The sequence below is a fragment of the Epinephelus fuscoguttatus genome, linkage group LG16 (assembly GCF_011397635.1).
Source record: "Epinephelus fuscoguttatus linkage group LG16, E.fuscoguttatus.final_Chr_v1".
In the NCBI taxonomy this organism is placed as follows: Eukaryota; Metazoa; Chordata; class Actinopteri; order Perciformes; family Serranidae; genus Epinephelus; species Epinephelus fuscoguttatus.
This window is the reverse complement of record NC_064767.1, coordinates 1,050,702-1,065,259: the sequence shown is the minus strand read 5'-3', so window position 1 is coordinate 1,065,259 and position 14,558 is coordinate 1,050,702. Positions and strand designations below refer to the sequence as shown.

The 14,558-nt window shown below is 42.0% G+C and overlaps 2 protein-coding genes across 5 annotated transcripts in view; both read right to left on the bottom strand.

Moving 5' to 3' along the window:
* Positions 1 to 5,897: 5,897 nt before the first annotated feature.
* Positions 5,898 to 10,640, bottom strand: LOC125903819 (stonustoxin subunit beta-like). The gene is made up of 4 exons (XM_049600972.1): positions 10,633 to 10,640; positions 10,370 to 10,537; positions 8,090 to 8,136; positions 5,898 to 7,967 (listed from the first exon to the last, which is right to left on the bottom strand). Exons 1-4 carry the CDS (start codon positions 10,638 to 10,640, stop codon positions 7,420 to 7,422), a joined length of 771 nt encoding a protein of 256 aa, XP_049456929.1. The 3' UTR covers positions 5,898 to 7,419.
* Positions 10,641 to 10,866: 226 nt separating this feature from the next.
* Positions 10,867 to 14,558, bottom strand: part of LOC125903025 (NLR family CARD domain-containing protein 3-like) — a 73,175-nt gene continuing 69,483 nt past the window's right edge. For all 4 annotated transcript variants that reach the window (XM_049599610.1, XM_049599612.1, XM_049599611.1 and 1 more), the window contains 5 exons: positions 13,840 to 13,953; positions 13,521 to 13,599; positions 13,149 to 13,377; positions 11,184 to 12,987; positions 10,867 to 11,083 (listed from right to left, as the gene is read on the bottom strand). In XM_049599610.1, the coding sequence (XP_049455567.1) occupies positions 10,882 to 11,083; positions 11,184 to 12,987; positions 13,149 to 13,377; positions 13,521 to 13,599; positions 13,840 to 13,953 (2,428 nt within the window). In that variant the 3' untranslated portion in view covers positions 10,867 to 10,881. The remainder of the gene's footprint in view (positions 11,084 to 11,183; positions 12,988 to 13,148; positions 13,378 to 13,520; positions 13,600 to 13,839; positions 13,954 to 14,558) is intronic.

Genomic DNA, 14,558 nt, shown 5'->3' with positions numbered 1-14,558 from the left:
GAAACAAGCAATGAGCAATAACACACAGAGGCCAAAACTTTGTTTTTAGTATGTTTTCTCATGAAAACATAGAACTAAGTTGGGAAGAAGACAAATCCTAAGAAATACAGGCAGGTTGCTGAGGACATCGTTATTTCTGGCTCCCTCTGCCAGGGACCAAATGATGCTAGGCAGGAATGACAGACTGTAAATAGCACCAATGCCTGCAGTTGATTGTTTTTTTGTCAGAGGAAACTGAGATGCATGCAGACAGGGCTTTCAGGGTCCCACCCTGAAAGAATATGAGCAGTGGGAGGGGAAGGAGGAAAAAGATGGCAGAGATGTGTGATGTAAATGTTGACTTAACCATAAAATTCTGTTTACATTGTTTGAACAGGAATGCGGGCTAACTTAACTGCTTTTCCCTCTTGAATATGAGTTTTCAAGCGAGACAAAAAACTTTGTATGGAACAAATATTGCACATTAGCATTATTGTATGTTGTAAGTCCTAGGGATGCACCGATGCAATATCTGGATCGAATATTGGCCCTGATATCATCAAAATAGATGGATCGGGTATCGGAAAATGCAACCTATACCTGAGGTGATCCTTTCCCTTTAGATCTACTGCAACGCGAGCTATGTCATACGCCATAGAGCGAAGGAGAGAATCTGCTGTGTGGAGGTATTTCACACTATTTCAACTGCTGTTGTTTATTTTTGTTTAAAATAAATAGTTCATCATTGCATTAATCTGTTTCATCTTGTTTCATTTTATCTTAGGAAAGAACTGTGTAGTCATCAATGCCTGATGCCTCTAGTCTACTTTTCTGTTCTACATGTAAAGGTATATAGCTTTTTAGGTCAACCATGGTATCAGATCGGTATCAGGTATTGGCTGATACTCAAAGCCACAGCATTGGGATCGGTATCGAAACTGAAAAAGCTGGATTGGTATATCACTAAAAAAGGCCCCACAACCTCTCCTACATAGTAGTGAAACACACAAACTTTGTGGTGGTTTTACTTCTCTTAGTAGGCATTAAGCACATTTTTGTGTTTTTTTTGTCTTTCTGTGACCTTTTTGTGCCACTTTGAGATCATATTGTTTCTCTTTCAGTTGTCCTAAATACAACTGACTACCAAGCAAAAGTCTCCACACTACTCAATGATGCCAACACCTACGAAATCCTGAAGCGAGACCCATCCAGCGGGTATAAAAAGAGGGTGATACAATGTCTACAGGCATTGTATCACAGGCAACCAACACCAAATTCCTGTGTGTTTCAAACCAAGTAACACACTCAGGCAAAAACTGGTACACCCCAAAGACAGGGTACCACACACTCAAAAAAGCAACTTGGTATATGCTGTCCAATGCAGTGAGGAATGCAAGGACTCATACATTGGTGAAACCAAACAACCATTAAACAAGCGCATGGCTCAACACAGAAGGGCAAACTCCTCAGGTCCAGTTTCTGCTGTTTATTTACATCTAAAGGAGAAGGCTCACTCCTTTGAGGACAGCAATGTGAAAACCTTGGACAGAGAGGACAGATGGTTCGAAAAAGGGGTGAAAGAATCCATCTACGTTAAAATAGAGAAACCGTCTCTAAACAGGGGAGGTGGCCTGAGACACCACCTATCCCCCATTTACAATGCAGCCCTTGCTGCTGTACCTAAGAGATTGAACAACAAAGTGGCTCAGTGGCTCAAAGAAACTCAACGACAGTCGTTCACTGGTAACCACACATCATGCCTAACGACTGTTGCTCACCAGTGGCCCCACTCACTCCTAACGACTGTCGTTCACTAGTGTGACTCACCTGACCCAAACAATGGTCCAGTGAAACTCCACTAACAAAGTATTGTCTTATGAGGGTGGTGGGTGTACACCTCCACAGAGGTTAAAAACCTGAGTCTTACTCCACTGTTTGTCAGACTAGTGAGGACTAGTCAGACTGATGCGTTGAGAACTGATGAAGCCGCTTGGATAAGAGGCGAAACGTCTTCTAGACAAAATCAAAGTCCAGTTGCCTACGATTTAATTGTTGTCAGAATGGAATTGACCTGGATAAATGAGAATATCCACAGAAGTTTCTCTTTGAGGTATTTTTTGTGTTAGTGAGGTAGTTTTATGTCCCTTTGAAGTAATTTTGTGTCATCTTTGGTTATTCTGTCTTTTTGCAGTTTTAGGGAAAGGCCAGGGGGGCCCCTGACACTGGCCCCTGTGCCCAATAGGCCCTTTCAGTAATCCATCTATGAGTACACAGTACAACCTCACAGAGACCATGAGGTGCATTTACTTTTATATGGCTACATGAATCAATCTAAAACAGAAGTTGCTAAGTAACTATGTATTAGATAACTATTTAAGATAGCAGTACATGAAAAAAACCTTTACATTTCAGCAACTCCAGTCTGGAGTGAAACAGATCCTTATTCACATTAAAGGCTGAAAGAGACTAAAGCAGAGGTTACTTAGCCAGCCTTAGCCTTAGTTAATTAGCCAACAACAACAAAACAGGAAATACTGTCTACTGTTTATGTCAAGTGCTGATTTCGGCTCATCAAGATCTATGGTGTTTTATTGTATATTGGAAAAGGTACATTACTGTTAGAATTTGGCTGTATATGTGCAATTCATTTCAATGTAAATTATACCCACAATTAATTAACTTACTAAAAAAGTTTTTAATAACAAGAAGCATCAGCAAGATAAAATAAATATGTAAAAGAGTAAAATAAAAACATCAGCTGCCTGTTGTCCCCCTCTCTCCCCTCATCCACTCTTCATGTGTATACTCCAGCTCAAATAAATACAGGTGGTGATCTAATTCGAAAGCCTCGTCCACATTATTGAAATCAGGTTAATAAGCATCCATGACATTGAATATCTTTTAGATAATCCTGAACTATGTTTTCTGTAAACTACTCTGGTTACTATACTCTCTCCAGATCTCATACGTTTCCACGGTTGTCTTCCTGATGTGACATCTTGTGATATATTGTGATTGTGGTGGCAAAACTACTATTTAATGAACAGTTTAAAGAAAAAGTCTTCACACGTAGGCTGTCTGTCTTGAGTTCTAATAAGCATTCATGAATGGAGACACTCAAACATACAACCGCATGAACAGTCAGTCAGTGAATGCCTAGCAAGTCCTCTTGCCCTGCTATCTTTATGCCACATGCACATCAACAGTCAAAATATGTGGCGCCTTGACATTCCTAAACACAACATCTCTTCAGACTAACAAGGACACTTGGTGTCTGAGCTTCCCTGGCTCGTAACCTTGGTGTCTCTCACTGCTGTCACAGTAGGGGTTAAATGAGCAACACATATCATGAGGTGAGAAGTTCAGTTTCATCAAAACAAGTAAACTTATACAACACATTATAGGTTAAATATGTTTAAATACCAGAAATTTCCATCACATGATATTTCTGAGGGAGACTTCGACTTAACAAGGCAATAACAAGTATACCAGATCGAGTAAGAGGTAAAGAGACATTTCAGACACTTATAATAACAATCTAACAATCATTAAAATCACTTTTAATGGACATATGGTGACAGTGTTCATTTACCCTTTGTTTTTCTATTGCAGCCTGTCTTACAGCTGCCAGCCGCTGCCTGCTTCCTCAATACTGGACCAGTTTCAAAAACTGTTTTTCACATCAGTCTCTTTGACCAACATACATTCAGAAATAAGGTCCGGGTTGAAAATGCCAAAGTCATCCTTAAACTAAGACTGATGACTCCATACATGCCTATAATGAATCAGGTTTGCTGCTGGTGTAGGCAGCTGTCCTCACCTCATGTTTTTTTATTTAAAATACTGTACATGTTTTGCATCACCTGCACTTATTCATACTAGTTTGTTACACAGTCAGATATTTGTGTTTCTCACACATCAAATTTGACTTTAAGGGAAACAAAAGGAGAAAGTGTGGGGACAAGTGTAACCAGCTGGACTGCAGTACAGTTTGCATGTTCATCGGCATTGCTGCTCTCTTTCTTTTGTATCAGTGCATTTACAGTTTTTCTGTATTTGGTTATATATAGAATGAGAGAAATAATACAACATGCTGCAGGAACACAACCTGAATGAGCTTCTTTCACCAGAGTCTCTGCTGTCTCCTCTGCAATCACAGTCTACAGTAACGTGGTGATCCATGGCACACAGGAAGTTACACAAGTTGTACTTTATGAATCTTAAGATTGGTGTGAGTGGCACTCTTGCTATGGACTATGCAGTTGTGTGGTTTCTGCGTGACTTTGTCTACCTCTGGTACTTTTTTTGGTAACTAAAAACGCTCATTACCTTGATTTTGACAAAGTTCAGCTTGAGCTTATGTTTTCAATATTGCCTTGAAAACACCTGCAAGTAAGATTAAATAAAGAATAAACAACATAAACATCAGGGTCGGGCCACGCGAGAAAAGAACTAGTCAAACACACACACCTGTTCTCATTCCAAATATTCAGAGCTTTGTATTCTAACTTCCTGTTTCAAAATGCAAAGGAGATTTGACCAATGTAAAACTTAAGAAGAAAATGAACAGGACAACATTGACACAGCGAGCTGATGAACACAAGCTAAGTCATACTGTGCTCCCTGCCAAAAAGTTTGGGTACCTCTAATGGGTCTACAAAGTGTGGAACTCACATCAGACTGAAACAATTTTTTAAAATCAATCAATCAATCAATTTTATTTATAAAGCCCAATATCACAAATCACAGTTTGCCTCACAGGGCTTTACAGCATACGACATCCATCTGTCCTTTGGACCCACACAGCTGATCAGGAAAAACTCCCCAAAAACGGTAGAAACCTCAGGAAGAGCAACTGAGGAGGGATCCCTCTTCCAGGACGGACAGACGTGCAATAGATAGTCGTACAGAACAGATCAACATGATAAATTAACAGTAATCCACATGACACAATGAGACAGAGAGAGAGAGAGAGAGAGAGAGAGATGCAGGTAATGACAGTAGCTTACAACAACATTATTGACAGTAATAATATTATAGTTATAGTTCTGGCTACTGTGGTACAATATGTTGAAAGTATGTATTAATATCTGGCAGTATACATGTGTGACAATAGTCATATGTGTATAACAACAGTAGAAGTATGACTAATGACTAATGATGGCAGCAGCAGCAGGAGGCATCTGGCAGGACCACGGCAGCAGCACAACCACACACGTCACACTGTCCAGGCACCGCTGAGATATGAGTTAATCTGAGAGACAGTGGAGCACAAAGGCTCTGGAAAAGAAGCCGAGTTAGTGACATGCAGAATGGCCGAGTTAGCAAGATGCAGTAATAGGACATGAGAGAAATTCTGGGACTTTATGCTCTTATGTTTAATCATAAGATTTTTCTGGAGGTTCCTAAATCTATAATGTAGACCTTTGATCCCACCACGCATCCAGGTGCGCAAGAGGAGCCTTTCCAAACCAGACCTTACCGACTCCCACTTCATCTCAAAGTGTCACTGCGTTTGTCGTCACACTCACAGCTGAATGAAGCTCCCTCCATATATATATAGGGTGTAAACACAGCGGCAAGCTTTGGGACAAACTTCCATCTCTGCAGCAGAAAAAGGAGCTGTCCTTATATGTGGTAACCATGGAGAAAATTAGAAATACTTCCATTTTATGTTCCTTATATATATGTTTATATCACATTTATTTGATTCATGCTGCTGTTAACCGGAATTTTGGTACCGTATATTATCCTTTTGTCATTAAAATCAAAATATGAATTCATAAATAAGTTAAGAAGTAAATTAATTAATAAATAAATAAATAATACATAAAAGAGTATAAAACATATCCTTGAGCTTCAATGGTGACATTTCTTGTCTTAGTAACTTTTGTAAACATCTTCTCATTTTCCACTCTGATGATTATAAAATGCTTGTTTGTACAGGTATTTTTAGCATTTGTTTTTATTTATTTATTTATCTTTTTGTGTTTTTCTGTTATTGTTATGTTTGGTCTATAATGTTGTTTGTTTATGTACTATGTTGTATGTTGTATTTTTATGGCTACTGTATGGGTGTAGAGCCAAAGACAAATTTCCCACTTTGTGGGACAATTAAGTTAATCTTGATCGTGATCGTTGTTGCAACAGTTCCTGTTACACTTTACTACAAAGTAAACGTGACAACCGTTTTATAGAGACGAGAGAGATGTTGATTTGATCCTTAATATGAAGTAAATAGCACAACATGGAAATACTGCAGTAATGTCCAAGTATGTGATAAATGTAGTAGAGTAAATGTTTGACTCATTGGAACACAGACAGGAAGTCTAACACTTTATTCTGAAAGGATACACAGGAAATGCTAGTATGCAGTTGTGTGTATGAATATGAACAGTGTTGTATGGAGAGAGCTGCAGTTACTCACTCTGACCACTGGAGGAAAACTTTGGAGGGAGAATAAAGAGAAATTAAAAGTTTACACAAACATCATCAATAAAAACAGTCGAGCAGAAAACGAATCATCTGTGGAGTCCACAGTGTTTTCTTTAGCGCCACCCTCAGGACAAACTCACATCCTACACACAGGCCCAATACCAAATCGGACCCTAACCCTTCGCCCTATCCACTCCCCCTCCATCTGCACGGTCATGGGGAGCTGCGCCATATTAAGGGCCGTACCAAACCAAATATTGCTGAGTGCGAGTGGACTGCTCAGCCCTTAAATAGTGGGTGTACATCAGTGCAGGCTTCTCATGAGCCTAGCAGGAAGCGCAACATCACAATGGAGGAAACAATGTACAAATATAAGAGTTCCATCTTTCTACTTTGTGAAATATTATAGATCACACACACATTTGTTTTCCTCACACTGACTTTACAGTCTCAAACAAACTCACAGAATGTTTGGGGTCAAAAGATGAAAACCTACATGTCCATATGCTGAAATAAACTATTTAAAACTGTATAAAAATGTCCCCATCCCATTGTCATGATTTTTAAAAAATATATAATTATGTATTCACAGGGACAGAAGAAAAAATAAAGCAGTTAATCAATCTATGAATTAAAAATGACAGTCTTTTCACTAAAAAGAGGAATACTCTTCTTAACCTGTGAAACATGACAGCTGCGGCAGCGGCGCAAGCAAAGCGTCTGTCGGCATCCATGGTTACATCTGCTTCCTTCTTCCGGTAGAGTGAAGGCGTCCCATGGTTTGGCTTCTCTTTTATACACTTCCCCTTAATCAGGGGTGCCCTCCACAGCTGCAAGTGTAACCTGATTTGGAGTGACACTTGGTAGTGAAGTGGTAGTGGGTAGGGAGTGGTTTGGGATTGGGCTACATTCTCTGAACTACCATCAGCTGTGTGTCATCCTGTACAGACTGAACTATCTGTTCAGCAGTGAGAAAGTTTCTCTAACAGGAGGAGACTCTCCCTCCTACAGAGAACACAGAGACACTGAGGAACCAGACAAGAGCCTAAACCCCAACCCAGGATGAGGAGGTTCAGTGAATGTAGTGTTGAAGGTGTGGAGGTGGATCAGTGTGTCAGAGGAGACTGTGAACAAGGACAGAGTGCCAGCAGGACAGTCCACATACACTGCTACTCTACCAGAGGAGGAGGAGGAGGAGGAGGAGGAGGAGGAGATGGATGTTCCTCTCTTATTGTGCCAGACAGTGTAACCACCATCAGAGCAGATCAGACTCCAGGACTGATCATTCCTTCCAAACAAACAGTCATCACTGTGTCCTCTCCTCCTGATTCCTCTGTAACTCACTGATATATAAACTCTTCCTCTCCACTCGACCTCCCAGTAACAGCGACCAGTCAGACCAGTTCTACACAGCAGCTGAGGCCAGTGGTCAAACCTGTCTGGATGATCAGGATATGACTGATCCTCCTCCACATATGTCACCTTCCTGTTGTTGTCAGACAGTTTGAGGTGTCTGTGTACTGTGTTTGTGTCGATTGTGAGTTCACAGGAATCTGATGGAGAGAAGAAGACACAATACAGCTGCAGTTATTCATCTATCATCACTCTGATGATGACATCAGAGATTTGAATGAGTGATGTCACAGTTTGAAGATCAAATGAAAAACACACTTACACTTCCTCAGACCTGGTGTCAACCATCGGACTCCAGCAGGCTCCACCCTGAAAGGAGGAGGGGGGTCAGAGCAGCACTTCCTCTTTCACCATGGAAACATGGACATTACATCACTCTCATACACACAGCTTTGTTATTGTCTCCACATGGACTGACATGTTCATCACTTATTATTAATCAGCTGATATTGTTTTAGTTCAGTGTACCTGAGCAGGTGGTGTTTCAACAGTTTACTGTGGGTTCATCACCACCACACAACACTTGACCATTACAGTCAGCTGATCCATTGTCAATATACAAGTATTGATTATTGGAGCTTTGAAACCACCTGTTTTACTCCTGATGAGTGACCTCCTTTGTTTGTGTCATAGTGACTGTTGTCTGTCACAAGTAAAGGAGACACAACCTCTGATGGAGGAGGTCGGGGTGGATGGTTGGATGGGTTAGGGTTGCTGTTCACATCCTGTCTCCTAGCAACAGTCAGCACTGGTTTTTATCATCTGTAATCTGGAGCTGAAAATATGACAGTAGTAGTAGTACAGTAGTTTCTGTGATGAGTCCCACAACCAGTCGACTCTTATCAGCCAGGGAACTCTCTGTCATTATTTGATATGAGCCCACAAACCAGAGGGCTGCACCATGAAGCCAGTTCAACAGAACCAGTCTCTCTTTGTCTGAGCTGACTCAACAAACCCTAAAGTCTCAGTCAGAGATAACAGACACCATGAAGGTGGTTGTCAACTGTCTGTTAACTCAGGCTTTCTTCTTCAAGCTCTGCACGTTCACATAAAACAAGTCAAATGATGCGTTCAGCGCATCAATTGACTCTTAAAACTGATCCATCACGTGCCGCCTACTTCCACCTTTGAAGAATCTTGAAAAGTAAAACAGTAAAAAGCAACACTGTGGCTTCAGTTACAGCCAGAGAGGAGTGTTTGCATTAATATGACTAACTGTGTGAACTCATATGTGAATATATTTATGTAACCTCTCTGTTTATTTCTAACGTGACAGCTGCTCTTTCTACAGCTCTGAAACTTTAAACTTGATGCAGCAGATTTACTCAAGAACTGCATTTACTGTCCCTTAATGAAGGAGACACGGACATCACTAAAGTTTGGGGGCAAAATACAATGAAATGAATTTTACTGATTGAATATTATCTGTGATAAATACCAAGGGACTAATTAATGTTCTAATCAGTGTTATCAGCTGTAATATACCAGCAGTGTAAAACAGATTTGAGCTAATCAGGAGCAAACATAAAACCTAATCCACAATGTTAACGTTATGGTGGTTTGAAGGAATTATATCACATGTCATATGACAGTAAAGATCATCCTCATTAATAATATAGTCACCTGTTTGCTACCTGTGATTTTAAAGAAGCTTTTCTTAGAGCCAGCGTGGACAGATGGACCAGAGGACACAAATATATTCAGTAGTTCAGTGAGAGCAACAACAACCTTACAGATAAAATAAAACAATGCTCCTCAGATTTTCAGCATCACTGATGGACTCTAGGTTCCTGTGTTAAAATAAAGTGACCTGATAGATACAGTAAACACTACTGTAATCACACAGCTTCATGCGGGGACATGTCTGTAACGTTACGGCTCAACAAGTTGGATAAAGTGCATTTATAACGTTTTCCCTCAGCTGACAATCTGCATCGCTCATATATTCACAGTGATTATAGAGTGACGCTACTCAAAGGAGCAGTGAAAGCTGCTTTTTAGACGATTTTAAGCTGAAACTCGGAGCATAAACTCGTCCCAACCAGGTTAGGTTTGCAGCATAAGTTACCATGGTGATCTAGCCAGGTTGAAAGAGCCACCTTCGTAGTACAGAAAACCCTGGCTTTAGACTCAACTCAACATATCTGGTTAAGCCACTGATCTTGCTTTGTGGTACAGCCCTCTGCAGCGTGATGATGTTGATGAATGTCAACCCACCATGAACCTCCAACGTGTCAGGATACACCACTGTCCTATTATCCAATGTTGAAACAAGACAAGGCTCCAGAAACATTTCATCACCTTCCCTCCCTGTTTTGGCCCATCCTGGCTACTGTCCCCTGACTACTTGTGTCTGTATTGATGGTCTGATGTGGGACACAAACAGTTTGATGAGTCAGTGTTTATCAGCTGTGGTTGTTTGAGGTCAGCTTGGTGTGTCAGGGTCATATGAGCCAGGCTGACAGTGTGACAGAGACAAAGTTTCCAGCTCTACCTCCTCTATCAGACTGAGTGTGTGTGGCTGCAGCAGGCCTCTTCATACCTGAGAGTGTCCAGTCTCCAGTGTGGATCCTTCAGTCCAGCCGACAGCAGCTTCACCCCTGAGTCTCCTGGATGATTGTAGCTCAGGTCCAGCTCTCTCAGATGGGAGGGGTTGGAGCTCAGAGCTGAGGCCAGAGAAGCACAGCCTTCCTCTGTGATCAGACAGCCTGACACAGACTGCAAACACACAAAACAACACACATGTCACATAATGTGAGGGTGGGTACCACAGTACTGCCATACTGTCGCCTACTGTGGGGTTACATCAACATTATTACTGACTTTGTTCTAGTCCCAACCAAACACCCACTAATGTCCACCAACTATCTGACAACATTACTGATTCCTCTCTGATATTTCAAGCTCCAACAACAGAGAAAAAAACAACATAAAACATGTTGATGGAAAGAGACTGAAACACAAAACACAACTGGTTTGAAATCATATCAGCAGAGACAATCCTGTGATGGTTATGAGTTTATCAACTAATGTAAATCAGGATTTAAGTGGCCATCAGTTGAACATGTTGATGAATCCTGACCTGAGAGTTTCCAGTGTACAGTGTGAACTCTTCAGTCCATCAAACAGAAGCTTCACTCCTGAATCCTTCAGGTGGTTGTTACTCAGGTCCAGGTGTCTCAGACTGGAGGACTGGGAGCTGAGAACTGAGGACAGAGCTTCACAGCTTCTCTCTGAGAGGTCACAGTCACTCAGCCTGAAGAGACGATATAATAAAGAAATAAAAAGATAGAAAGTTGAAAAGACAACAGAGCATTTAAGTTATGATATATGAATCCAACTGTCTCTGTACTTACAGAGCTTTGTTGGAGGCTTTGACCACTGGCAGCAGCCTCAGAAGAGCCTCCTCTGAAGCAGAGTATTTCTTCAGGTCAAACACGTCCAGATCTTCTTCTGATGACAGTAAGATGAAGACCAGAGCTGACCACTGAGCAGGAGACAGTTCATCTGTGGAGAGACGTCCTGAACTCAGGGACTGTTGGATCTCCTCCACTAGAGAACGATCATTCAGTTCATTCAGACAGTGGAACAGATTGATGCTTCTCTCTGCAGACAGATCCTGGTTGATCTTCTCCTTGATGCACTGGACTGTTTCCTGATTGGTCTGTGAGCTACTTCCTGTCTGTCTAAGCAGACCTCTTAGGCTCCTCTGATTGGTCTGCAGTGAGAGACCCAGGAGGAAGCGGAGGAACAAGTCCAGGTGTCCATTTGGACTCTGTAAGGCCTTGTCCACAGCACTCTGGTGGAGATACTTCAGATTCTGTTCGTCTCTGAAGACTTCAGACCTTTGGGATGTTGTTTGTTGTTCTTCCATCAGATTGACTCCAGAGTTGATGAAGGTCAGATGGACATGAAGAGCAGCCAGAAACTCCTGAACACTCAGATGGACGAAGCAGAACACCTTGTCCTGGTACAGTCCTCTCTCCTCTTTAAAGATCTGTGTGAACACTCCTGAGTACACTGAGGCTGCTCTGATATCGATGCCACACTCTGTCAGGTCTGATTCATAGAAGATCAGGTTGCCTTTCTGCAGCTGATCAAAAGCCAGTTTTCCCAGAGACTCAATCATTTTCCTGCTCTCTGGACTCCAGTGATGATCTGTCTCAGCTCCTCCATCATACTTGATGTTCTTCACTTTGGTCTGAACCACCAGGAAGTGGATGTACATCTCAGTCAGGGTCTTGGGCAGCTCTTCTTCCTCTCTGGTCTTCATCACATCCTCCAGAACTGTAGCAGTGATCCAGCAGAAGACTGGGATGTGGCACATGATGTGGAGGCTTCGTGATGTCTTGATGTGGGAGATGATTCTGCTGGCCTGCTCCTCATCTCTGAATCTCTTCCTGAAGTACTCCTCCTTCTGTGGGTCAGTGAACCCTCTGACCTCTGTCACCATGTCAACACAGTCAGCAGGGATCTGACTGGCTGCTGCAGGTCGTGTGGTTATCCAGAGGCGAGCAGAGGGAAGCAGTTTCCCCCTGATGAGGTTTGTCAGCAGCACATCCACTGAGGTGGACTCTGTAACATCAGTCAGGATCTCATTGTTGTGGAAGTCCAGAGGAAGTCGACACTCATCCAGACCGTCAAAGATGAACACAACCTGGAACTCTTCAAACCTGCAGATTCCTGCTTCTTTGGTTTCAGTAAAGAAGTGATGAACAAGTTCCACCAAGCTGTACTTTTTCTCTTTCAGCACATTCAGCTCTCTGAAAGTGAATGGAAATGTGAACTGTATGTCCTGGTTGGCTTTGTCTTCAGTCCAGTCCAGAGTGAACTTCTGTGTTAAGACTGTTTTCCCAATGCCAGCCACTCCCTTTGTCATCACTGTTCTGATTGGTTCATCTCTTCCAGGTGAGGCTTTAAAGATGTCTTCTTGTCTGATGGTTGTTTCTGGTCTGTCTGGTTTCCTGGATGCTGTTTCAATCTGTCTGACCTCATGTTCATCATTGACCTCTGCAGTCCCTCCCTCTGTGATGTAGAGCTCTGTGTAGATCTGATTCAGAAGGGTTGGGTTTCCTGCTTTAGCGATCCCCTCAAACACACACTGGAACTTCTTCTGCAGGTTAGATTTCAGTTTACGCTGACAGACTGCAGAATAACTTCCTGAATGAACACAACAAAGAAGATCAGTAAGACAAAGAAAATATTTCAACATGTCATTTCCTCAAAGAATGAGTATATGAATATATTTTGGTCCGTCTCTTGAGACATTAGTAAACGTCCCATTTATCCATCATGTTAAATCTTTATAGAAATCCTCTTACTGCTCTGCAGACAGTCAGCCAGCTCCTCCTGCTTCATTCTCCTCAGGAAGTTCAGTGTGATCTTCAGAAAAGCCTCTCTGCTGCTCCTCCTCTGCTCCTCATTGTCACCATGCAACACCTCCTCATCCTCCCTCTGACTCTCTAAGCATTCTGGGTCATCTGAACTCAGAACCTTCTGGATCTTCTTCAGCTCGTTCTTCACAAAAGTGAGGATGTTCTCCTCCAGCAGCTGGAACAGAATATTATATGAATGACACACTCAAACATCAGATCCATGTTGGACACACTGACAATCCACTGGTGTAAAAAGTGCAGCATGGAGATGATTGTGAACAGAATAGATGTCAAAGTAGTTGTTGTACATGTACAGACCATAAATATGGAGTCCAGGTGTGTTTGATGCTGCTGGGCAGACTGAGCACTGGGAACCTCTGAGCTCTCCTGGTCCACTCTGTGGAGGAATCATCAACAGTGAGCTCACATGATGTTTGCACCAGGAGACTGTAGAACTTATATCATTTACAAAAACACACACAGACCAGTTAGTTAAAGACGTGTTCTGTCATGATTGATCAGAATGAAAACCAGATGTAAACGACACTGTAAATGATGGACACCTGATTCTGTGTCTCATGACTGAGGATCACAACAGTTAGTTCATCTGTTTCAATCAACAGTTTCATTCACTTACAGCAGGTCAGAAGAAGGACGTCCATCTTTGAAGTTAATCAGACGACCCATAGACCGATCACTCTTCATGGACACACAGCTGGGTACAGGGGACTTTTCTCTCTGCTGCTGGAAACTGACAGAAACATTGACATTTACTGAACATACAAGATTTCTGTCTCTGATTTCACTGGTTTTATTGGACAGTGAAAGTTATTTTATTACAGTTAAAGCATTTTTTTGAAACACGTCTTGCTTATAATGCTCATTTAACCAACATTACAATGGGATACAATAACTAAACAACTAGAATCACATCAGGGGGGTATTCCAGAAAGCGGGTTTAGTGAAAACTCTGAGTATGTTAACCCTGAGGTGAGGGAAACTCTGGGTTTTCAGCTCCAGACAGAGAGGTAAGTCAAACTCTGAGTCAATCACCATGGCAACTGACTCTGTGAACCTAACCTGCTCGCTGACAGGTTTTCTATAAGACACCCTGAGTTCACCCTGTCTCCTCCCTACTGCCGAGCCTGAAGCAAGCTGGCAGACACACATGAGTTGTTCATATGTAGGAAATGTGATCGATATCGAGGCAGAATTAATTCACAATGCTTTACACTGGGAGAGGATCTTCAGACCCCGTTTAGATGTGCTGTCTTTCATCAGAGTCAGTCATTTACTGGCCACACATGTCAAATCTGACACACTGCAGACGTGCGCTCTCATCAGAGCAAATGTTTT